Source organism: Nyctereutes procyonoides, unplaced genomic scaffold, assembly GCF_905146905.1.
Source record: "Nyctereutes procyonoides isolate TBG_1078 unplaced genomic scaffold, NYPRO_anot_genome, whole genome shotgun sequence".
Classification (NCBI taxonomy): domain Eukaryota; kingdom Metazoa; phylum Chordata; class Mammalia; order Carnivora; family Canidae; genus Nyctereutes; species Nyctereutes procyonoides.
This window is the reverse complement of record NW_026575131.1, coordinates 54,220,395-54,244,301: the sequence shown is the minus strand read 5'-3', so window position 1 is coordinate 54,244,301 and position 23,907 is coordinate 54,220,395. Positions and strand designations below refer to the sequence as shown.

The 23,907-nt window shown below is 49.3% G+C and overlaps 1 protein-coding gene across 11 annotated transcripts in view; it reads right to left on the bottom strand.

The window, feature by feature from the left end:
- Positions 1-23,907, bottom strand: part of RANBP3 (RAN binding protein 3) — a 53,346-nt gene that overhangs the window by 15,400 nt on the left and 14,039 nt on the right. For 4 of the 11 annotated variants that reach the window (XM_055342712.1, XM_055342713.1, XM_055342714.1 and 1 more), the window contains exons 2-6: positions 18,231-18,286; positions 12,267-12,455; positions 4,176-4,212; positions 4,001-4,087; positions 2,458-2,529 (exon numbers count right to left, since the gene is read on the bottom strand). In XM_055342712.1, the coding sequence (XP_055198687.1) occupies positions 2,458-2,529; positions 4,001-4,087; positions 4,176-4,212; positions 12,267-12,455; positions 18,231-18,286 (441 nt within the window). Of the gene's footprint in view, positions 1-2,457; positions 2,530-4,000; positions 4,088-4,175; positions 4,213-11,615; positions 11,772-12,266; positions 12,456-18,230; positions 18,287-23,907 lie in introns of those variants that run through there. The other 7 variants (XM_055342716.1, XM_055342717.1, XM_055342718.1 and 4 more) reach the window with 4 other exon arrangements.

Genomic DNA, 23,907 nt, shown 5'->3' with positions numbered 1-23,907 from the left:
GGACATGCACCGTGGACAAAGAGAGCCAGGTTTCTGTCAAAAAGAAAGGTAGAAATATGAAGCAGGGAGGCTCAGATGAACCCGGTTGGTGCTGGATATGAAGTATACGTGTGAACCCAGGGTCACCTGCACATGCAGATAGATATGGACAAAGAAGTATGTGTACACATGTGTATGCACATGGGTTTGAGTGTGTGTGTCCCCATTTCTGGGCATCGAGGGGGCCCAAGTGCAGGGATAGTCCAATGGCGGTGAGCCTGCTGAGCACACAGATCTTGTTTCTAGAGACTGGTCTCCACTAAGGACCCTTGTGAGAGACGATGATTAGCCTGGAGCCTCTTGTTAGGACAAAACAAAGTGCTTAAAAGAATAATGAGTCATAGCAAAAAGATGCAGGAACCTGCTTGATGGGACTCCTGCCAGCCAAATCTGGGACGATTAAAAGAAATTCTGTACTAATAAAGAAATCCTATACTAATAATGACAGAATGTATCCTGTTGACTACAACAGGAATCCACGCATCCATCTTGCTGTACAATGTAACAAAGGACTAAGTGGGGAGAAAGGAAAGCTCCCTTACAGAACACCGATGAAGCATACTATTAACGATGAACGCAGAAAACCCTCCACTTGGGCGATCCATCTGGGCGATCAATCGTCAGTGATGACTAATCCAAGCAAGAGAACATCAGTGGAGGTGGACACTGGAGGGCAACAGTGACAGGAGAGGGCTTTTGTAGTGTCTCAGAGTATCTCCTCAGAAAAAAGGGGATGATCTCAAAGTGGACAAACTGACACAGCCCACACTAACCTAGTGGGCAAATCAGCCCCACGGGTACCAGGACAGGTAAGCACCATGTGCCACCTGGGACAGTGTGTCGTGTGAAGAACACAGCTTCGCTTCTGTGGTATTCTAGCCCCAAGGGCACTACCTGGGTGGAACTACCAGGAATCATTGGATAAACACAGACAGAAAAACTTCTCCAAAATAACTGGCCTGTAATCTTCAAAGCCATAAATGTCAAGGAAAGAATGAAGAAGTATTACAGATAGAGAGATATGTGGTATATGGTCGGGGATCTGATCCCTCAGCTATGAAGGACATCACTGGGACGACTGGGGAAAATTGAATGGGCAAAGGGATATGGAAGTGCTTTATAAAATTCTTCCATAAATTAACCGGGGGAGCCCCCTGCCAAATTAAAGCTAAAAAATAAAAGAAAGGCAGGCAAGGACAGAAGAGGATAGACTCCACTCTGACTCAGGGACCAGTAAGTGAGGCTGCATCTGTATCCCTCAGCCTGGCCTGGGAACCCCCTTTCCTCAGGGCACCCCTGTTCTCAATGCTGCAGAACAAAGGTTCTGTGGGGAGATAGAGGGGAGCCGTCACTCACACATCTTAGAGGTGATGGTGAGATCTGTAATGGAAATTGACAGCCTGAGGTGATCTAGACATAGGAAGCTGACTGGTTCCCTGGGCTAACAGGGCTCTACCTTTCACAATGCTACTTGCTAAGGGAGCACTCCGAGCACTCTGGGGGTTCCCAAGGCTGCTTCCAAACCAAACTCCTCCTCAGAACCTGGTGAAGGGGTCAGCTCAAAACAGCTTGCTTTCAGAGTCAAAATGAATTCTATTGTTTGAAATGGTGCTATTGAATCAACCCCCTAAGTTATAAAAACATCGCCCTCTTGCCAGAGTATGACTTATCTTGCAATGCTTTTGAAGTAGGCAATTAATTTATATAAGGCAGGTTGGGTTACAGAATTCGGGTAGTTGAACTTGCTCATTAAATCTTTTATGAGGAATTTCAGCCACGTGGGAGAAACTTTCAGGAAATCTTGGAGTTGGATCTCTAGTGAAAGACCAAAAAAGGAAGGCTCCATAGTCTTCAGAGGGGTGGGAGCTACTTTCCTTCAAGGTTCAAAGCTGTGATTAAATATGCTTACATATTTATCTGAACAGGTCTAAGTAACATTGATTAATGTGAGAGTCTAATGCACAGAAATGGGGTCTGGGAAATTCCATCAACCTCATAGCAGTTACCTCTGGATGGGAGAGGGGGAAGTGGATTCTTTTACTCTATGTATTTCCCATTTGCCTTTTTAAAAAAATGATATGAACATATTGCTTGTGTACAATTTTGAAAAACGAGTAATATACCTCTTTATAACTGCTTTTTGTTTTTGGGGAAAACAAAACAAAACCAACACCTTAAAGACTTGTGACCAGGCCCTTCTTGCAGAAACAATAAATTAAGGGCTTATGAAGCCTGCCTCACACTGGATTCCAAATCTATGAGCTGTAGATTTGGGAAAACATTTAGGAACTGAAAAAGAATCCGGTTTTCAAATTGCCCATTCCTGTTCAAGATCTTATTTTACAATAGCAACTGCTTTTCATCCCAGGAAAACCCCCAGTGACTGGCAGTAAAAGGCAGAGGGACACAAGGGCTCACCTGGTTCTGAGTCAGAATTGCCTGCAGATGGCTCGCAGAAGGTTGATGGCATAAAAACATTGTTTTTTGATACTGTCGACAGGGAGGTGCGGGCAGGGAAGGGAACAAGAGGAAAAACAGCGTGAGTAGGCGGGGCACACATGTACTGGAGCACCTCTCCCACCTGAAGGCTCCATCTCCAAGCCCCACTGTAGGAGGCTCAGCATTATGAACCAGGCCTTTAGATGCTGTGGTCGCCTGTCTTATCCTCAAGCCCCTGGCTTTTCCTTGGCCCCCTAGGCCACAACAGAAATCTCCTCTCCTGTTCTCTGTTGCACCTCCTGCCACAGACTGTGGCTCCACAGTACACAGTGAGTGGGAAGGAATACAATCCATCACAGGAAGCAGAAGCTCCCTTGTGAATGTCCATGCAACAAGTGAGAGGAGATCTCCTGAAGTCTAACTGCTAACTATCCAGATGGTTCCTCAAGGCCTGCTTGGCGAAGGACATCCCTTCAGGGGGGCCTCGAGCAGTCATGAGCAAGGATGTGGCAACGTCCACAGTGAGTGTTAAGGGAAACAGGAGTGAAATCCAGTGTGTTGCAGGGAGGATCTAGAAAGGACACTAACTTTCTACCTCGTGCCCTCCCATCACATTTGCATTACTTTTATAAGCAGAAAACAACCTTCCCGGGTGTCTTTTCCCCGTAAAGTGCTATCCTTAAGGTTTGCAGGTATAAAATGCTTTACATGAACCCACCAATAAGGAACTAGAGATCGTCTCTGAATATAGGTGCATCTCTAAGTCTGCACTAGAGAGCCAAGACTGAGAAGATGGACGATGCTGGGGGGCGGGGGTAAGTCAAGATGGGGACGAGAAGGAGCACACAAGTCGATCTGCAGAGCTGTCCCCAGGCTCACAGAACCTCCCACCAAATAGCCCCAGTATCTCTCTTGACCCTGGGAAACTGCATTTTTGCTGCATCAGCCTTTGTAACAAGTCCCCAGGTTGGTCTGCCAGTCCCCACCTAGAGCTCCACACCCTTGGGCCCAGCCTTCTGTACAGGGTCCCAGCCTGGCCCACCCTTCAATGTTCCACCAAGGCCTCCTCTGGGAGCTCACGGCATTCCATCACCAAAGTATGTTCCGGGGCCACTTGGTTTGTTATGTGTGTCTGTGCTTCTCAACCAGACTGCCAAGCTCTTGGCACATGGCTGAAGGGTCAGGAGGACACTGTAATTCCCACTTCTACACCCTCAGGCTAGAGACACAGCCGCAAATCTGGGAGGAGGACATGTAATTAATGGCCAGAGCCCCCAACAGGACCGACAGTCCTCTATTTCAGGGGGACCATTTCTTGGTGCATCATCTTTGAGTCCACTAGGTGGCGACCCTCTGTTAAGTGTCACTGGTTCCAGAAGGGAGCATCTCCAGTTTTACTCCTGACAGAGACGGTGTCTCAGGTGGGTGCTAACTGGGTGTGGACAGGAGACAGACACCAAGGGGAAGGCGGGCTCATCAGCACAGATGCTCTCACTGACCGGCAACGGTGTGCAACGGTTACCTGACTGTGAAGGTGGGAACTGGGTTAAAGAGGATGTTCTTTCTCGCTTGACAGGAGGGCAGTAATTTCCATCTTCTCGGTCGGAATCTACAGAAAATGAGGAGGAGGAGGAGAGAATCAGGCTGCTTCTACTTTTACTACCAAGGAAGACGAAACGTTTTAGAGACTTCCTCACCTTCTCCGCCTTCAGGGCTGGAGCCTCCAGTTGGCCTCTGAAATGAAAGCACATGGCAGGGCGGTAAGCAAGGGCCAGGCTGCCCAGCACCCAGCAGCTTGAGCTCCGTCATGAAGGGATCCTGATACGCCACGCTGAGGGCCAACTCCCTGAGCTCAGGCACCCAAGTTGTGGACAGACTTTTAACCTAATGCTCAAAAATCCCCCAGGAACCTTCTGAGCCTGCCTTATGAGGCCACAGGCTGAGGAGTCCTCCTAAGGGCTGAGAATGCATTTACCACAAATATCGGTTTCTCTGTCTCTCCACCAGTCACAGCTAACGGCGTGCTACCCCCCAACTCAAGCACCATAAAATGTTATCTGGCTGAAATTCATTCTGCCAAGAGCTGGCAAGCAACCTGCTCCATGTTGGAGGGCAGCAGGGCTGCTTAAAATGGTTGCCTAACAGCGGATCGTAGCAATTTCTGTTCCTTGCCCCGGCATGTTCCATGGCACGGAACCCTGTTTCAAGGTGGACCAGGATTTCCAGAGCAACAGAGAATTTCAATGCCTTGGACCTAAGTCTGCTGCAAAGGTTCAGAACACAATCATCAAACATAACTCAGCAGACAACACAACCTACTGAAAAGCACAAGCGAAGACAGAAGGTGGCTGAAGAATTTCCACAACTTTTAGTTTTAGAATGTGAACAACTAGCCATCAAGAAGCCTTAAAACGAGGGATCCCTGGGTGGCGCAGCGGTTTAGCGCCTGCCTTTGGCCCAGGGCGCGATCCTGGAGACCCGGGATCGAATCCCACGTCGGGCTCCCGGTGCATGGAGCCTGCTTCTCCCTCTGCCTGTGTCTCTGCCTCTCTCTCTCTCACTGTGTGCCTATCATAAATAAATAAAAATTAAAAAAAAAAAAATTAAAAAAAAAAAAAGAAGCCTTAAAACGAGCCCCGCTCCCATCCCCAGATAATATCCAATCCCTCACAGACCTACAACTCTTCAGAACTAAGCAGCCAGAAGCACACGTCCAGGGATGAACATCACTCCTCCCGGGGCACTCTTGTGAGAGCAAGCGGAGGAGCCAATTTTCTTATTTTCAGAAAAGTCCCTAAAGTCCAAGTTTAGCCAAATGAGGACCACCTGCATTGAGGAGCTGTTAGGAATTAGATGAGGCATGCCTGGGAAAGTGCTCTGCTAGCTGCAGGGTGGAGTGGAACCACAGCAACTGCCCTAAATAACAGATAATGAGCTGTGAGCCCCGGGCAGCACTTTCTCCATAACGGGCCACAGAGGGACCTTCAGCTTCTTGGGCCATATGCATACTCCACTATCTTAGCTTGCAGACAGAGGCCTGGAGTTTGCCGACCTCATCCTAAGAGACTGGGAGAGAAAAGGATCCCAACCTGGACTCTCTCCTGTGTGGACCGACAACTTGGGTTTGGGTCAGAAATGCAAGCCTGGGCTGCTTGCTCGTGTCTAAGCGCTCACTGCAAGCCTCTGTGAAAGGGCGAGGACTGCTGTCCTCATGTCTGCACCAGGTGATCCAAGGAGGCCATCCATCAAAGTGCTTGGAAACAAACCCCTCATAACACAACAGGGGTTCAACAGTCCTTGGGGCAGCTGTGAACATACCACTGGGCCCCAAATGAAATGGAGGAGTCAAGGGGGGATTCCAATGGGCACAACCCAGTGGCCAGACCAAGAGGGCAGAGTGTGAAGGTGCTCAACTCCTCTGGAAGGCCTACGGAGCTTCCTCTCTCCCAGTTCTGACACCTCCTGAAGGCACATCTTGGGCAAATCATTTCACTCGCTTAGGCTTCTGTCTCCTCGCTTGGGAAATGGGGGTGCCAACATCCCCCCCCCCCCGCAGGGAGACGGAAGGCATCAGTGGGATAAGCAGGGAGGCAGCAGTCCTTGTGACCGGACACCTGGCCATGGCTGACACCCGGGGCGCTCTCAGCAAGCTTGCTTCTGCTGGATGTTATGCCTCTGGGAAGGGCATGACAAGAGTCGGGATGTGGAGTCATGTCCTAGGGCAGCCAGATGTGGAAGGCACAGTGGTGGACCTGGATGCGTTAAGCGGTTCCCCAGCCCAGGACTAAGTGTTGGGGGGTTGCTGAGACACATACTCTGGCAGGGCTTTCCTCTTACTGGGTCCAGGTCTGCAGGGGCATCTGATGACACAGAGCCATGACACTGGCACAGCAGGCATTTTCTCTGGGACTATCCCCTTCCTTGGGTAACATCACTAAGGTGCAAATATCAGGTACCTCCTTCCTATTCCTTCACAGTGGCAGGGCCCACTCCGAGCTCTGATTCCATGGCTCTTGGTTTCTCTCCTGTCATTCAATAAACATCCCAGCTGTACCAACTCCACATGTGGCAGCCTCTTGGATCCTGGGGGACCTGCCGCTTTGAGAGCAACTTCTGGGATCTGGAAATGGTCTTGCAGACACTCATCAGCTGACTTTTCACTCTGCTCGCTCTTCCCTGGCTTCTCACATGAGAACCCCTGCGCCCCTGCCCTGGTCCTGTGGCCTCACTGCCCCCTGCACTCCTCTGTACCTCTCACTGATTGTGTGATCTGTGTCAGGGTCCTCACTACCTCAAGTCCCAGGAGGGCAATGGCCCTCAGCACACAGTGGGAGCTCAGCTGGCATTTGTCCAGTGAAGGGACACAAATCACAGGCGCTCTGTGGGCCTCAGAGACGCCCTAAGGCAGGTGTCCCTGTGTTATACATAGAACAGTGGCACCCCCTGCCCTGTCAATGGCCCCAAAAGTTTGTCAGACCCCATCTTCCTGTTTCCTCAGCTGCTGAAACGGGTATTCCTCCACCGTCCCCATCCTAAGAGGCCTCCGCACCCAGCTTTCCTTTGCCCCACTGGCTAGCTGGGCTCACCTCCACGTGTGTGGATTTCCAGAAATGTATAGATTTCTAATTTCATTCCACTAAGGTTGGAAAAGACCCTGCATGATTTCAGTCATTTTAAATTTATCAAAATTTGTTTTGTGGCCTAGCGCACAGTCTGTCTGCCCTGGAGGAGGTCCTGGGCACTCTGTAGCTCAGTGCTGCTAGGCCAGCGGGGTTTAGAGCACTATCCAGGCCCTCTCTGTTCTCCATCTTCCTTCCCAATGCTCTGGTAATGACTGGAGTGGGGTGCTGGGCTCGCCAAGACCGTCACTGAACAGTCTATTCTCCCTTCAGTTCTGTTTTTGCTTTGTGTATTTTGGGGCTCTTAATAACATGTAACTTTCTTAATTAACTATGCCAATACCACCCCAAACCTCTCAGGAATCAGTCTCCTTTAGAATTTGATGAGTGCGCCAGGGGACGCTCCGCAGAAGTGTGTCCAGACCAGGAGCTGAGGTCTTTGGGTACCCCTGCCCCGTCCACCCTGAACCCCCTCTCCTTGCTGTCGTGCTGCAGCTTTGCTGTCTCCCTCCCGTTTTTTGAACATGCCAACACTATTCCTGCCCCAACGTTCCTTCCGTGTGTGATACCTCCAAGATAAGATCTGGGATGTGCTTCCTACAGGTCCACTCAGTGTGGCCTTGCCAAGGTCTTTCCCAGCCTCCTCCAAGGGTGGAACCGAGCTCACTCACTGCCCCACCAACCAGCAAGCAGAAGCTGCTCCTTTCCACCCCAGTGCCCAGTCTCCCTTGGGCCTCTACCAGCTGGAAATGATCTAATGTGTCTGTCTGGCTGTTCTGCTCACAGCTCAGACATACAACCCCCACGATGCTGTGCACAAAAGTCGATCAGCATGTATTCACTGCACAAATGGAGCGTGAGTTAGTCACAGCCCCTTTGGTGACCCAGAGAAGAAAAGTACCTGGCCAGACAAGATTCAGAGGCAGGAGACCCTCAAACTCATACCCCAAATCTCTTTTAAGAGGCATGTGGCTGGCCTTTTGGTCCTGGAAAGGCTGAGAGGTCAAGGCCAGGGAAGGACCTTCCAGAAGCTGCTGGAACCTCCTGTAGGGTCTGAGCTAGCCAACACAAAAGCTAAGCTGATGCCAGCAGCATTCCTCGATAGGAGCCAGCATAAGGAAGCAAGGAGACAGAATGTATGAGAAGTCACTTCTGCTTGCTTTGGATATGCCAACTCTTCCAGAAATCCTCAATAGTTCCCTGTGTGAGAAGCCTGATGTCTGCATCCCCAGCCCGCCAACTGTGCTGGAGGTCTGAGCTTGCTGTCTGGCTGTCTCATGCTGTCTTCTCACAAAACAGGGGTGAAGCAACTCCCCTTTAAGCCACCCCCGGCCCAAAACAAGGCCAACGCCGGCTCCACACACTTTGCACAAACGCAGCAGCCTGGCAGTCAGGGGCCACCCATCATGCCAAATGAGGGAGACACTACACAGGGGCTAGCTGAGAACAATGCCTGGGACATACACAATGCCTGCGGGGCTGTGTCCCGCAGCTACAACTCCTTGGACCCAGAAGCCTGCATCCAAAACCACTGCCATGGGGACTCATGTGAGGAGGACTCTCAGAACAGCCTTCCAGGGTTCCTCTTTGCGGGGGAGCTAGGGCAGAAGCGCAGATGTGAAAGTCCCATTTCCTCCTTTGTCTCTTCCCACACTGGAATCTACTTCTGTGAGGCTGAGGGCTTCAGGATGATACCTAGGGGAAGCTGGAGTCAGTGCCCATTTGAGACACCATGATGAACCTATCTCAAATCAACACTTACATACGGGAGGCAAAAAGAAAGAAGCCCAAAGAGAATCCTTCATTTCATTTCCCTGGTGTCAGAAAGCATGGATGGGGGAAATGGGCTTATAGAAGATGCAAAGCCCCCACAATGGTGGCTGCTGTGGACAGGTGGGAAGAACTGCAGGAGTGGCAGCGCTCTCTTCTCAGAGCCACAGAAACATCGGGGGCACCTGCTCATTCTATGAGGTGTGCATGTCCCTGCTCCCAAGTACAAAATAGGTAGTAACGTCTAATAGTAGTAACAGGACCCTGGAACTGTAGATGTGGGAAAGTTCAGTTCTTTGTAAAGGATGAAACAGTGAAAATTAACCATCATTACATTTATGAAGGAGTTCCTCTGCCCCCCCCCCCCCAATCCCCCACAGCCAGCCCTGAAAAAACATGGCTGTCATGAGGCTGCCTGGTGTGGCCTCAAGGAGGACAAAGGTGCTGGGCCAGTCCAAGGGGAAGGAATGGAGCTGGACATTGTCTCAGAAGCTGACCCACAGACCCACAAGGAGAGTAAGCAGGAATTAACAGCACTCACAGCCTTCCTGACTTCCCAGAAAACCCCAGAAAACAAGACCAAGCCAGACACCGTTTGGCCCACTTGGGCCTCAGTAATTCTGATATGGACTGACCAGTTGGAAAGCCCGGCTGCCCACAGCTGTAGGAAAATGGATTGCAGGGATGAAAAAATCAATCAAAGGAGGGGCCCGCTAATACATCCTTGTCTTCAAATGGACTACTGGCCAATTCTATGCTGTTTACATTGCTCCTAAGGTGACCAGTTCAGGTCTTACCAAACAGGCAGACACTGAAGAAAGACCAAGAACTGTGGTCTCCAAAGATCTGAATGTTGGGTGGGAGCAGAATGAGGGTCAAATCCCGTGCAGAAGCCGGAAGATGAGGGAAACTGTCCAGCTATGGGTCTGGTTCCAGAACCTGTCTAAGCTTCCTGGTGGGTCTAATAAACACATTTCAGGCTCCACAGGGCCTTGGCTCCAAGCTTCAGTCCGGGGGACTTAAGCCAGGCTCCGAGTAAGCACTAAGAGCTGCCTGCTTTCTCCGGGTCAGAGAACTTCATCTGGATGTGGTTTGGTCTTCTCCAAGCTGTCTTCTGAAAGCCAGTAAGTCTGATATATAGAGGCTTGTTCCCGGTACTGAGTCTTTGATGGCCAGAGTTGGGGAGACTGAAAGACGAGCAAGCCCTTTGTAAGCAATAATTTAGCAAGCCACTATTTATCATAAAGAACTTGCAGCTTTACGTTCCCTCGAGGGATCATGCAATAAAGAACAGACTAAACGTGATAGGCAAGACTGGCTGGGTAAGGGTGGGTGGTTTCCTGAACTCCAGTGTGGTACTGGGCAAGATCTAAATCTGTTTGGATGCAAAAGCAACTAGTCTTAGCTAACCAAAGAATCACCTCACTCCAAGAGGATGCTGGGATCAGGCCCATCTGCCTTGATTTATGCCCTAATTGACCTAAAAAATGTTTACTTTGCCTTGAACACACCCAATTACTCAAAGAAAGCCAGCTAATGGGAGCCAGTGGCAACAAGCTAGAGTCTTCTGTGCTGAGGGCCCAATGGAGTGAGCCCCCATTGGTTCAGAGCGGTCACCAAATGTTGTGACACTGGCATTGCCGAGATTCTGATGGTACTGGGGATTCCTACAGTTACGAATGCTAAAACCAAATAGCACATGTGTGTGTCACATGCATGGCCTTCACCTCTATGCTGGGACATTCATCAACTGCTCCCCCCACTCCTAACGTCCTCCCACAGTGACCTACAACCCATCTTAAGGTTCTCTACCATTAACACTTGACCTTGCAGGGCTGGGCTGGGGATGGTTTGAATTTGTTGGGATTAGAGCCTTTGACTCAAAGTTCACAAGAATTGAGAAGTGGAGTCCCATTGGCCAGGACTCAGAAATCCACATCTGGCCTGGCCATAGGCAGAAGGTGAGACCCCCTTAGGTGCCTCTGGAGGAGCAGCTGCTGTGCCTTAACCTCTGTGACCTACCCATTTGCTGCTCTCATTCGAAAACCCTTAGCCCCTTCAGTCAGAGGTGCTCTCTAAGCTTGCTGTTCAAACCAGGCAGCAGCAAAAGGTCCTGGAGCCTCTTGGGCAGATCCACATGAAGGTCATCTGTTCTTGGAACTGAGGACATGATTTCCTGTGTTTCCAAAGGCCGAAGGCATGATAACTCAGAACGCTCAACTCAGGAGAAGGTTCCAGGAGCTGTTTGGCCCTGAACCGAAAAAGTGATCACCTCCTCATTCTTGCTCTGTCAGTTCTAGTACTCTCACAAGAGTTGCGCCCCTAGAACACTGTGGTGGAGTGCCTCCTGGCTGGAATCTTTACTGGGCCCAAACCCATTTGTATGCCATGAGGGACTGCCCCGTTACTCCCACCTGGCACACTGTAAAGACTGTTCCTTCTTTTCCCACCACATAAACTCTTCCAAAATGTCAAAACTGGCCTCCAACCTCACCTTTGCTGGACTTCACTTCTTCCTGTGTGCCCCAGGGTTTGGTGGCTGTAACTGAATTTTAATGATTTGCTTAAAACACAGGGGACTAGTGACGTGACACAAGGGATAGCTAAAGGTCTGGGAGTGTGATGCCCTGGATGGCTGCCCAGTGCTTGGTGTGTAGAGCAGTGTGCCTTGTTTCCTGTCACGAGAATGGGAGGGGGGCTTAGGTACCCACATGAAGTTTTCAATCCTGAATGTAGGATGATGTTTACCTTTCCCATTTTATCAACCTCCAAACACTCAAGACATTTCTTGTTCTCGAGAGTTCACAATCTTCTCCACCTATAATCTTCAAAAGCCTTCTCAATACAAAGATAAAGGGCTCAAGGGGTTCCCTCTGGATTCAAAGGAAGAGTCTTTTCTTCTTCCTGCTTTGATTGAAGACAAGCAGTTCACAGCCTAACCACAGTCCAAATACAATTGGTCTTGCAAAGCAGTCTGCCTTAGACACCTCTTCTTCCTCTAGATCAAGGAAGTCGGGGCTTCTGTTGTTTCTAAGACCCTGAACCTGAATGCCCAAATTCAGGGAGAGGAGAAAGAAAAATGGAAGGACGGAGGGGGAGGGTCTACCCCATTACTCAATCCCTCTTTTGACCCCTCATGACTCTTTCAGGAAACAGGATTAGCTTCTTGCTATGGGCGCATATACATTTCCCCATTCAGAAAGTCAATGTAAAAGGGGACTCTTTTTCCTGACTTTTTGGCAGCAAGAATTAAAGGGAGCTGCAGAGATCGTGACCACCTTTTTCAGTTATCATCAGCTGCTTGTGATTAAGGGTCTGGATCTGAGTAACCCAAAGGAAAAGGGGCCGGTCTGGGTTGGGACCCCCAGGCTGTGGAGTGCTGGGTGGAGGTGGACTTACCCCTGCCAGTTCTCGCGGGAAAGGAAGAAGCTGGGCTTCAGGAGTGCTGGCTGAAGCGCTAGCAGGGGCAGGAGGCTCTAGGGCATGCTCACCAGCTGACTCGGGGTGACCCGTGCCATGGTGGGGGGCCTCAGCCTCCCCCCGAGGCTCCTCTCCCGAATCCGACAAGTCTTTTTGCTCTGCAGAGGACTGGGAGCAAAAAAGACAATTTTCCTTCAATGTAAATAAAGGCTGTAACATGGGGCAGGGGGTGGGCAGGGATCGAAGGGCTGGAGACGTTCAGACTTCGGCAGCTCCTGCCTGGGAGGATGAGCCAAGAAAGCCGGCATACGCTGTCGTGTTTTGCTCAACAAAACTGGCCCTCCGTAATGAGAGAATGGAAAATGAATGTGCAATTGGCTACAATTTAACTTTGCAGGAGGCCTGGGCCCCCATTTTCAAAACAGGAAGCATGGAGTTACCATGCTTATGGGCTGTGAGTGAGGAACACTCTTGGTGACCAAAATGGAGACGGTGGCTCAATCAGAGGGAAACGGGGGTGGGGGGGTTATGTCTAACTGTCCCTAAGGGTTAATGACCCATCTCTGCAAGGATACTGCTGAAGGAAGTTGGCCTTCAGCACCATTTCTGTCCACTAAGGTGGGGAAGGCAAGCCTGGAATAACACACAGCTACAAAACGGGGCATATGGGGTTCACAGGCTTGTGCGTTCTGCTCTAGAGCTTCCAGCACCTTTTAATTCATTCCGCTTAAACCTGAGATCAAGGGGTGCCTGGGTGGCTCAGTCGGTTATGAGTCTGCCTTCGGCTCAGGTCATGGTGTTAGGGTCCTGGGATCGAGACCCATGTCTGACTCCCTGCTCAGCAGCAGTCTGCTTCTCCCTCTGTTTCTGCCCCCACTCATGCATGTGCTCTCTATCAAACAAATACAATCTAAAAACAAAACAAAAAAAACAACAGAAAAAACAAACAAACCCCAAAGCCTGAGATCAAGGCAACGCTTTTTTGCCTCAATGAGTACAGATGTGTGGTGACCAAACCAGCTGGCTGAGACATGGAGAGCTGGTTTCATATCAGATGGGTGGGAGTTCGGCTGGAGGAGGGAGCTCCTTGGCCTAGGATTCTCCCACACTCATTCACCCCAAGCACTGTGGCAAGGGTGTATTTAGAAAATATCCAGCCCAAGAGAAAGCTGGTTCTGGAAGTCTTTGTCCTGGAAAGTATAACATCCCTGGCATCCTTCGAGGTGGTTCCTGGGACTTTGGAGGGGCTCCCACGGACCCAGAGCTCTGTGGCCAAGACTCTTTCCTTGAGGAATGGGGTTATAAAACCGGTATCCTGGAAGAGATGGGCCCTGGTCCCCAAATCTCCCACTTGGCATCATCCACAACGTGGAGTTGTTTCTCTCACTTTGTGAACTAAGTGGCTGCCCTGTGTCTTTCCAGAGACCTGGCCACATTTCTTCTGAGTGTGAAGTGACTAAAACCTCTTTATTTATTTATTTTTTAAAAGATTTTATTTATTTATTCATGAGAGACACAGAGAGAGTCAGAGACAGAGGCAGAGGGAGAAACAGGCTCTGTGCAAGGAGCCCGATGTGGTACTCGATCCCAGATCCCAGGGATCATGCCCTGAGCTGAAGGCAGATGCTCAATCGCTGAGGCACCCAGGCTGCCCAAAAACGTCTTTAAATAGGGCCTGGGAGCTAGTTCTTAAAGGTGAACCTGATAGATGAAAGGGACTCTATAAAGAGGATTCAAGAGAACTTTCAAACATTCTGAGGAAGGCAAATGCAACAAAAGGTTAACTCATCCATATATCTAAAAAGCCACCAAGATCGATTCTTCCTATCCAGGGGAGATACACACACACAAAGGCCTTCCTTCTCACGCTGTTCCGCAAACCTGCTCAGGATATGAAAGATGGTCCATGTGCCAACACCCTATAAGAGAAAATTAAACCCAGACCTTTGTGGAAAACAGCCTATCTCTAACTGGAACCACTTGGGATTTTTTCAACGCCTGCTTTTAGGGCACAAGTGTTCAAATGCCCTGGAGGTACTGAACTTGAAATGAAGCCTAAATTGGTGGATCAAAAAGAAACATGTACGCCATCCCAGCATTTCCTACTTGGGGCCAGAGTGTTTTTGCTGGACAAGAAAAGTGAGCTCTAGAGAACCAAGATACGAGCTGTAGTTCTTCAACATGTTTGTTAAAATCAGACATCAGGGTTTTGATAGCTTTTGACACATCATCCTAAAATACACATGGCTGACAAAAGCCAAAAACACACTCAAACACACAGGGTAGGCTTGTTACATCAACAGTAGGTCTAAACATACTGTGACAGGGCTTTCAGGGACACCTTACTTCCTGCTTATTAGCACGTCTGCAACTGCTTTCTTTCTTCTAAACGGATGCCACCCTGCAAGTACAACCTTAAAGCCTCACCTGTTCAGATGAACTTTTGGAAGATAAAGTATCTGAAACAAACAGTCGTCACAGTCAATGAAACAACCTCTTTCTAAGAAGATTCAAAATTCTTCACATCAAAAAGAAAAAAACTTTCTATGTAAGGCAGTTAAGAAAAAAAGTTTCATTTTTGCCATTAAAACCAGAAATGCATAAATGTAAACAGTTCATGAAGAGCGCCCTCTTGAGGAAGCATGAAAACTCGGAAGGAAGGACGGACAATTCCATGCCATTAGCGGGGCTCTGGGTCTGGATTTTAGGCCTTAGGACTGGAGTTCAAACTGTCAACCGCTTTCTCAAGCTGGGAACAATAGGGACATCTGACAACCTGTCCTAAGACCAAGCGACTGGCCACTGCCACCAATCTGTAGTCTGCTGTAAATACAACTTGGGCCTTCGATAGGACAGAAAGCACCATGTGCCTTTGCTATTGACAAAAACAAAAAAATGCCTGGCCTAACAGCTTCATTGTTTTCTTTTGGTTTCAAATATTTTCCCTCAATCATGATTCCATAATAACAGCTGGGCCTGTGGAGAGCTCTCCTTGGAGGGGGTGGGGAACACGAGCTCTTTGAAGCACAGCCCACTGGGTAGTTCAGAGATTGTTCACTGAAAGGCAAGTCAGTGGTGCCAACGGCTGACGATGGGACTTCTTGATCTTTGTGGATCAGGAAATGTCTCAAAAAACAGTTATAAGGAAAAAAAAATAGTTATAAGGGACATCTGGGTGACAATTTGGTTAACATAATTACAGACAATATATACTGAAGGCCTGAATTTCTGAATTAACAATCATTCTCTTAGGACTGACAGTAGCATTGGGGCCACAGAAGAATGTCTCTTATTCCCAGGAGCTGCCTGCAGAAGGATTTAGGGGAGAGCATCAGATGGACATGACTTACAGATAGGTGCTTCTGGCATTTACGACCAAGATATTGCTGATGAAGCCAGGTGAGTGAGGGACACCCAAGTGTCATGGCACCATTCTTTCGACTTTTCTGAGGACCTGAATATTTTTGAAATACAAATTTGAAGAGAAAAGGAGAAAACAGCTACAGCAGCCCATATAGCCTGTTCCCTACTCTGCTTTTGCAGCGTGAAGGGCAGATGGGCTGGAATGTCGGCAAGACAGGAACTGAAAGAGGCTCAAACTCTCATTTCTGTCCGAGGCACCACGGCTGCTCCCTGTAGCTCTGCATGCCCATCTCCCTTGAAATGGGAGGCCGAGGAGAAACAAAGCTGGCTGTCTCAGCTATGCTGCTGGCTCTCTGCCTTACTTCTGAGCTGTCCTAAGCAGCAGAGAAAGAAGGAAGATTCCACTCTCCACCTGATAGCTCAGAAAGCTGCTCTCCCGGACAGTTACAGAGGCTCTTCTTTTGTAAACATGCAGCAGTTTCACGCATCTTGCCGGTGATGCTGTCCCAGAGGCACGACAGGAGCGGAGAGCTGAACTCTGAAGAGCTGGGGATCAGTTATTTTTAGAAGCCCATTTAGAGTTGGCTCTGAGTCAATATTTTGATAAGAACTACATTTGCACATTTTAAGATGATGATGAGCAGTTTCCTAGCTACTCTTCTGATTCAGCTTCACCCCAACCTTCCAGAGGGCATACATGTAAGTTAGCCTTTGAATGACAAGGCAATAGACAAGAACCACCTCAATTGTGAAAACAGTACTGAAGTGGAAATTAGGACTTCAAATATTACATTTTAGTGTTTCCTTCTGCTGGTTGTCCGAAAGTCTTAGATTTAAATAATTATTAATTCCTATTACTTGTTTTAAGTCTGGGGTTGGCAAACTTTTTCTCTAAAGGGTCAGCCACTAAATATTTTTGACTTTGTGGGCCATATGTCTTCATCCAAATTACTTCACTCCACTGTCACAGAGGGAAAGCAGCCTTGGCTATTGGGAACAGGGTGGGCATGACTGTGTGCCAATAAAACTCTACTTATAAAAACGGGTGTTGGTGGCAGGCCTTAGTTTTGCAGACCTATTTAAAAGTAGTCTGAACGATTATAGTAAAATTCAAAATTCTAGAAAATCCTGATTTTACAGAAAACCGGAAAGAAGCAACTTTCACAAATTAAAACAGAAATTGAACACAAGCGTTTCTAAAGGCTAGCAGAAAAGCATCAGCCCTTCCACAGTGAGTGAAGCTCCAAAAGACAAATGATAAAAATACATGTAATTAAGTTATATGTATTGGTCAGGGCCCAAGGCAGAGGAGATCACAGAGGGTGATGTGTCTTGAAAATACCACCTAGAAAGCTGAAACAAAACAGGAAGAATGTTTCCTCGGGTGTTGTGATTCTTTATCTTTAGCAAAAGAATAAAAGAATAACAATGGGAGTTTAATATGAGAGCAAGCCTAGCCGATCAGCCCCGGCTCACAAAGAAGGTACCCTGCAAGGGGGTACGTGTGTGGTGGTGGATAGGGCAGCCCTCCTGCCCCCTGTACACACTCTCTTGGCCCTTGAACACAGTCCAGGACAACCTGGGCCACACAGAAGTCTGGCCTCTCTTCTCAGACTGAGAGGTGGGGTCTAGGAGCAGTAGCTGGGCTGCCAGGAATCCCAAATCTCTAGACCAGCAGCCCCCAACATCAGAGCTGGCCACTGAGTGGGGGATTGGGAATCCACCAGAGCACCTCACCTGTGGATCACAAGTCTCCAGAGAGAGAGAGAGAGAGATTCTCTCAAATCAATAAGATGCAAATGGATTTCAAAACACATGAGAGTACAGCGCGGCACTTTGGTCACTCACTCCAAAATCTCAGAGTCCTTGTAAAAGCTTGGGAAGCATCAACTGCAGAACATCAACTAACTTTGGACACAACCCTGACCTTCCACACTGATTTGTCAGGGCAGACGTAAAATCAATGACTTCTGGGTAAACAGGAGCATGTGACATTGGAATGCTACTGCTACACCAATCAGGACTTTAACAAGCTGCTGGCTCACTGCTACAAATTAGGCAAGGTATTTCCAACATCAGGGCAACCAAGACATTTAAGATTCAAGATGAGGAAGCAACGAATAACAAAGATGGATGGTAAATACGTAATGCAAGCCAACTAATCATTAATTACTCTAAATGCATTTATGCCAAGTTGGTTGGGGCCCAAAATAGCTCCCTAAAATCTTTAAAGGTCATCTTCCCCCTTAAGCACCATTACTCTCCTTCCTTCCCTCCCCTGCTCCTTCTACTTTTTCTCTCTCCTACTCTTCCTAACGTACAGTAGTATTTCTAAAACGAAGCATTAGGAATTAGAAAACAGCTTTCTACCACTGTTAAAAGCACGATTTCTGAGCCCTTTCCACATACGCCCGTCTTAGCCTCTCACCATGGTAACTTCAAGCCACAGGACCTTTTCCCTTCAAGCTCCCATGTGGAGGCTTAAAAGATAGAAGCACCCTTGGCCATGTGAGCTGGGAGAGCCCTCTGGGAGAAAACAAATCAGAGTAATCATGTGAAGAGAACATACCGGCCCCTTACCTTTTGTCCTTTATCCTTCTGAAACACAAAGACGGGCGGAGCAATGGCAGGTTTTTCTGCAAAAAGAAAAATTGGTTTTTTTCCCCCCAACACTATAGTCATACAGTAAACAAAGCTACATATATTAGTAATAAGTTAAAAACAAAAAACAAATATAAAACTAGTAACTCCAAAGAACATCAAATCACTTAGAAACAGTTTTTTGAAGTGGGTGCGTGGGCATGTTGTTTGTGAAAACCTGACACTTAATGTTAGGGTATGTGCACTTTTCTGTGTGCATGTTATATACCAAGAAAAAGGTTTCAGGACTCACTGAGAACAGCCATGGCAGTGACGGAGGGAGAGTGGTGGGGGTGCAGCAAGCTGTGCAAGGCGCTGCCACCGTTCCCTGTCGGAACGAGGCAGAGATGTTGGATCTTTATGTGGCACCTTCCCAATTTCAAATACTAAAGACTAGTTTAGGCTTTTTTTTTTTTTTAATGTCTCTCTCTCTCCTCTCTCTCTCTCTCTCTTTTATATACTTATAGGCCAGTGAGGGCCCAGTGATAACCAGACTGCAACCTCTGCCCACACAGCTCCTGCTCTTTGGAGAGCTTGCTCTGGTTGAGTCACATGACATTCCACCTGGATCTCTAAGCAACTACCCATTTAAAAAGAGGGTTTAAGGAGTTGAGGGAACTCTGAGTCCACCTTGCACAGTTGCTGTTGAAGGAAGAAATCCTCTGAAATGTTCTGTCATGATGAGACAAGGGTGGTGCCACCCTCTATTCTCAGGCAGCACCATTTGTCTCCTCTGCAGGGAAAGCCAAATCTACAGCCCTCTGCCACTTGCCCCTGCATGGATGGCAGCTCAGAAAGTCCCTGCTGCCAGCTGGGGAATTTTGAATGAGGACTATCTTCACCCATGGGGAAGGCCCAGATGCTGCCTGCCTCGAGGTTGGGTGTGGTGGCTCTGGGTACATGCATGGATCCTATGGGGTGCGCCCAGGGGCCCCGTCAGCATTCAAAGCCCTGAGAGCAGGCAGTGGATGGGAAGTAAGGAGGATCATGAATGAGTTTGGGGAGCACTATACCACTCTGCTGTCATTGAGCCCTCAGTCCTGGGGAGCCAAGATAACCAGGAATCTGTACTTACATACAGCTTTACCCAGCAGGACTGCTATGTGGGAAAGGACAGGATCTTTGGTTCATGAGTGCACTCGTGTGGAGAGCTGGTCAGAGCGGCTAGTCTAGAGTCAGGGAAATGTCCCTGAGAAGAGGTGGCTCCTGAAGTCCAAACAGAAGAGCCCGGAAGGAGCAGCAGGTGTGAAAACACATCTTACAAAAGTGACAGGGAGCCTAGGGGCAGATGATCACCATGCTAAGGACTCGGGGAAGTGCTGTAAAAGAGGTTGGGTTCAGGTTCAAAGAGTGAACAGTCTGAGGAAGGGGGTGATATGGACAGACCAGTTAGGAGGGAGGAGAGGTCTGGGGAGGAAGAGAGACAAGACTGAGATGATCAAAAGGACACAGTTCCACTTGCATCCACCAGATTCTCACTCCTTGGAGAAGCAGAACAGACACTGGTCTTGACTTTGGGGCAGCAGCCTAGTCATGGTGGCCCTTCCCTCTGCCATGCACACTGAAGCCACGCAGTACCTGAATCCCTGAGTCTGATTCACTGAGACAGTCTTTACCTTGCACAACCCATGGCAAACACTGGGGTGAACAAATGTATGAGGCCAAAATCTACAAGGCAGGAGGGTGGGAGGTGGAAGAGTCACAGACGAGGCCTCCATGATTCCCTAAGCAGCCCCCTCCCTGTACAGGGGCTGGTGTTGCTGGACAAAATCAGATGAAGGAGTGAATGAAAGTGCCTGTGCCAGGAAATAAATGACAGCAAAGGAATGGAGGAGGGACTCTGTGGACAGCAGCAGCTAATTCACACCACTTCTGTGGAGAACCCGACAGCTTCTGGTACTGACTGCCCTTTACCCCACAAGCCCAGCATCCAGAGCTGCAGATCCATGTCTGAACCTCTCTTCTGCATTTGATTCCTAGCCAGCTCCAAGGAGTGAAGGCACACACGAAGGAGCTGGGAGTTTGGGCCAGCTCAGCATCCCTCCAGCCCCTAAAGAAATTCTTTAGGGAACCACACCCCCCTCCCTTGCCCCTGGCTCTAGGTCTGAGGAGGAGAGTACTTCATATCCCTGCCCCAAGGGACACCATGGCATGTGAACAAGGCCAGGTCACTGACAGTGAATGAGACTTGGGTTTAAGACTTTTGTTGGAGCTACTGGGGAAAGGGATGCTCTGTCTCTGCTGGGGCTGCAGGGCTGGTGGGAGGTAATCCTGGGGTTGTGAGAGGTCTCACGTCACCAAAAGGGACCTTGGACCAGAGTCAATCCAGTGGGAAGCAGCGCTGGAGATGAAGGAGGAAACTGAATCCTGGAGACACTGCTGGAAGCTCTGGGTTCAGTCCAACTCAAAGCTAACCCCAGCCCCAATGACTTTTCAGTTAAACCAACAAATGCTGACTTTTGTTCAAGCCTGTCTTAGCTGTTTCTGTCCTTTCTCTAACAACCTCTAGCATGAGAGGCGAGGCCTAGCCACCTCTGACTTAAACATACACTATATTCTGTAGAAGAAACCTTGCCTGGCCTTACAGTGAAGCAAAGACACTTTCTCACAGGAGGGAACACAACGAGATATACCAGGTATTTATGAGTTTATGCTCTGTCTCCCCTACTAAGCGATCAACGAGATCGGAGAGCACCTTGTTCCCCTAGCTGCCCCAGGGTCTAAGTACAGTACTTGGCATGAGGGAGGAGTAAGGGCAAGGGGGTATTGGAGAAATGGATGGAAGGCCACTGAGGAAGGACCAAAACAGAGGGAGGACTGTTTGGATGATAACGGAGGAGCTTTCTAGTGTCGGCTGATCTGCAGGCACGCAGAAGGGGCTGTAGCGATTCGGGCAATCATGGGTCACGCAGGCTGCCTCTGGGTCCCTGGGACAGGACCGGACAAAGCCACAGGGCAGGGTCAAGGCATGAGCTAGGAGAGGTCCCGTCTAATGGAAAAACTACTTACTGCACTGCAACTGGGCTCGGTGCTCAGCTGGGGTGGGGGTGGGGGGGTGGGTGGAGGGATGCAATGGAAGCGACATGGGGTCCAGCTCTGCAGGCAGCTTCCTGAAGAACTGGAACCCTGGATGAGACCCAAGCAGATACTCCCTCACTAACTCCTGGCTCCGGTCCCTCGACCCCTGCTACCGGCCACCTCCTTTCTCCATCTCTACTCTCCTTTCCTTCAGTCCAGCCTCTGCAGAACAGCCAGAACCACAGGTGTCAGACGCACACTTAAAGCTCAGCTTTGCCCTCCCAGACTAGGGTCAGAGCTCCTTCCCTCAGGTCACCGCCACCTTACCACTACAGTGGCACTGAAGGGCCGCTGCCCCCTGCACGCCACTGTGCTTCTGTCATTACCTCTGGCCTTCTGCCCAGGACACATCCTCACCTCCTCTTCCACAGCCAACACTCATTGAGGTACAGGCACTGTGTCCTTCAGGAAGCTGCCAGGTTGAGCTACATGCCTGCCCCTGTGTCCCCAGGGCACCAGGGCATGCATGCATGCTCTTGGCTCTTACCCCATCTCTTGGTCACACCAAGGCTACCGGTCAGGGAGGCTGAGAGACCATGGAGACAGCATCCAAAACAGCTCTGCGCCTCAGCCCGGCAGCCAGTGCGCACCAGGGAGAACCATCCAATAAGCATTTAAACTATAAACCCCTTCTGCAGGTCTTCACATGTGTAACACTAGCTCCTGTGTTGAATATTTACTCACATATATATTCATTAAGCCCTTATTCTGTGCAAGGTTCTACAGGAAAAATGGGGACCAGGAACCCGGGGGCAGAAAACCTCATGGTCAAACATGTGATAAAAGCGACGGGTGTGTCTGTGAACCTGGCCTGGAGTTTGTGGGGGGTTATTTGTTCAGCTCCTCGCTGACAGCATCTACCCTTGGATCGTGAGCCCCAGCACAGCAGGGCCTCTGTCGTGTTGACCATGGTACCTTCAGAGCTGCACACGTAACAGACACTCAACAAGAAGTCAGAGCCAACAAAACATTGCCAGGACCGGTGAGGTCAGGGCCCACCGGGACCCTCATGACTGACGGTTTGGGGGTCATGAACCCAGCCACCACACTAACTGAAACGTAGCAACGAGCATCAGTCAGCTCTCCACCAAAGGCACAAAGCATCAGAGTCACACAGATTTAATTTCCGCTTGGCTACAGGACGGCTGAAGCCCGTAAGCTGTGAATTAGTACTGATATTTCAAAAGGACAACTCGAGTGCACCCGTTCCGAGGAGAAGTGCCCCACACTCATTACAGCAGCCTCAGCCTGTGTTCTTAGCTGGCTCCCATCAAACTGCTCCTGGTTATGTCACTGGACAAGCAGCCTTCGCTCAGCCAACTGAAACCCAAGTGTCGGGAATGAACAGGGCTCAGAGCAATAAAGCTTCTGTGATTTGCCTCAATTCCCACCCCAGCCTGTCACAAGTGAAGAGAAAACTGCCACCAGAGATTTCTAGAGAGGTCCAGGCTCCTGTGAAGACCTAAAATATTAAAATGTTAATCGAATGCCAACTCCTTGATCCAAAATCTATCCACCAGGTATTTTGTTTTGTTCCTGTAAAATGCTCTCTGACCGAATGAGTTTGTGAAAAAGCAGCCCTCCTGGGGCACTGGCTCAAGACATCAGTAGAGTAAGGGTTAAGAAAATTCACAATAGGGGATCCCTGGGTGGCGCAGCGGTTTGGCGCCTGCCTTTGGCCCAGGGCACGATCCTGGAGACCCGGGATCGAATCCCACATCGGGCTTCCGGTGCATGGAGCCTGCTTCTCCCTCTGCCTGTGTCTCTGCCTCTCTCTCTCTCTCTGTGACTATCATAAATAAAATTAAAAAAAAAAAAAAAAAAGAAAATTCACAATAAAGAACCCTGTTTAACCAAATGTTCCCCAAAGTAATTTGACTAGGAAACCCCTCCTTCCTTATCCCTTCCCTAATATGAGGCCCAAGAACTGATTCCTGTGGATGACTAGGGCCAACACTGGTATGTGAGGTGGGGTGTGATTCAGAGCCCCCAAGTGACCTCAAACTACAACCCTGCCGCTGGGAGGCATGTGGGAGGTGCTTCGGCCTCTTCCCAGCTCTCCAAGGCACTACATGCCAAGTCCAAGGTAGTTGCTGCTATAAACCCTTCCTTAACCTCTTCTACATGCCCCTGCTCAGCTCACACACTCCAGATGACACCCAGCCCAAGCCCACATGAGATTCCAGATGCTGATCAGGTCCGGGGGGGGAAACGTACCCCAACCTCCAACCCCTAGGCAAAAAGCAAAAGTGGGGAACGCTGGCCAGAAGCTGAAAAGAGTGAGCCTCCATGACATCTGGCTCACAGAGGGCCTGCTCTCCCTCCTGTCCTCTGCCACCTTCTACCCATGGCTGTCCTGGATGGTCTTTGCAGTCCTGGTGATAACACGGATAGGCAAGCCCAGCCACAGAAAGGCTGCAGATTTCTACTCTTATTTCCAACCTCTGCCAGATATCTGGGATTTCTCTACACACACAACCTGATCCATCCTCATGCAGGCCCTGCTCCTGGAGGCATTGCTGACACAGCCCTGACTGAG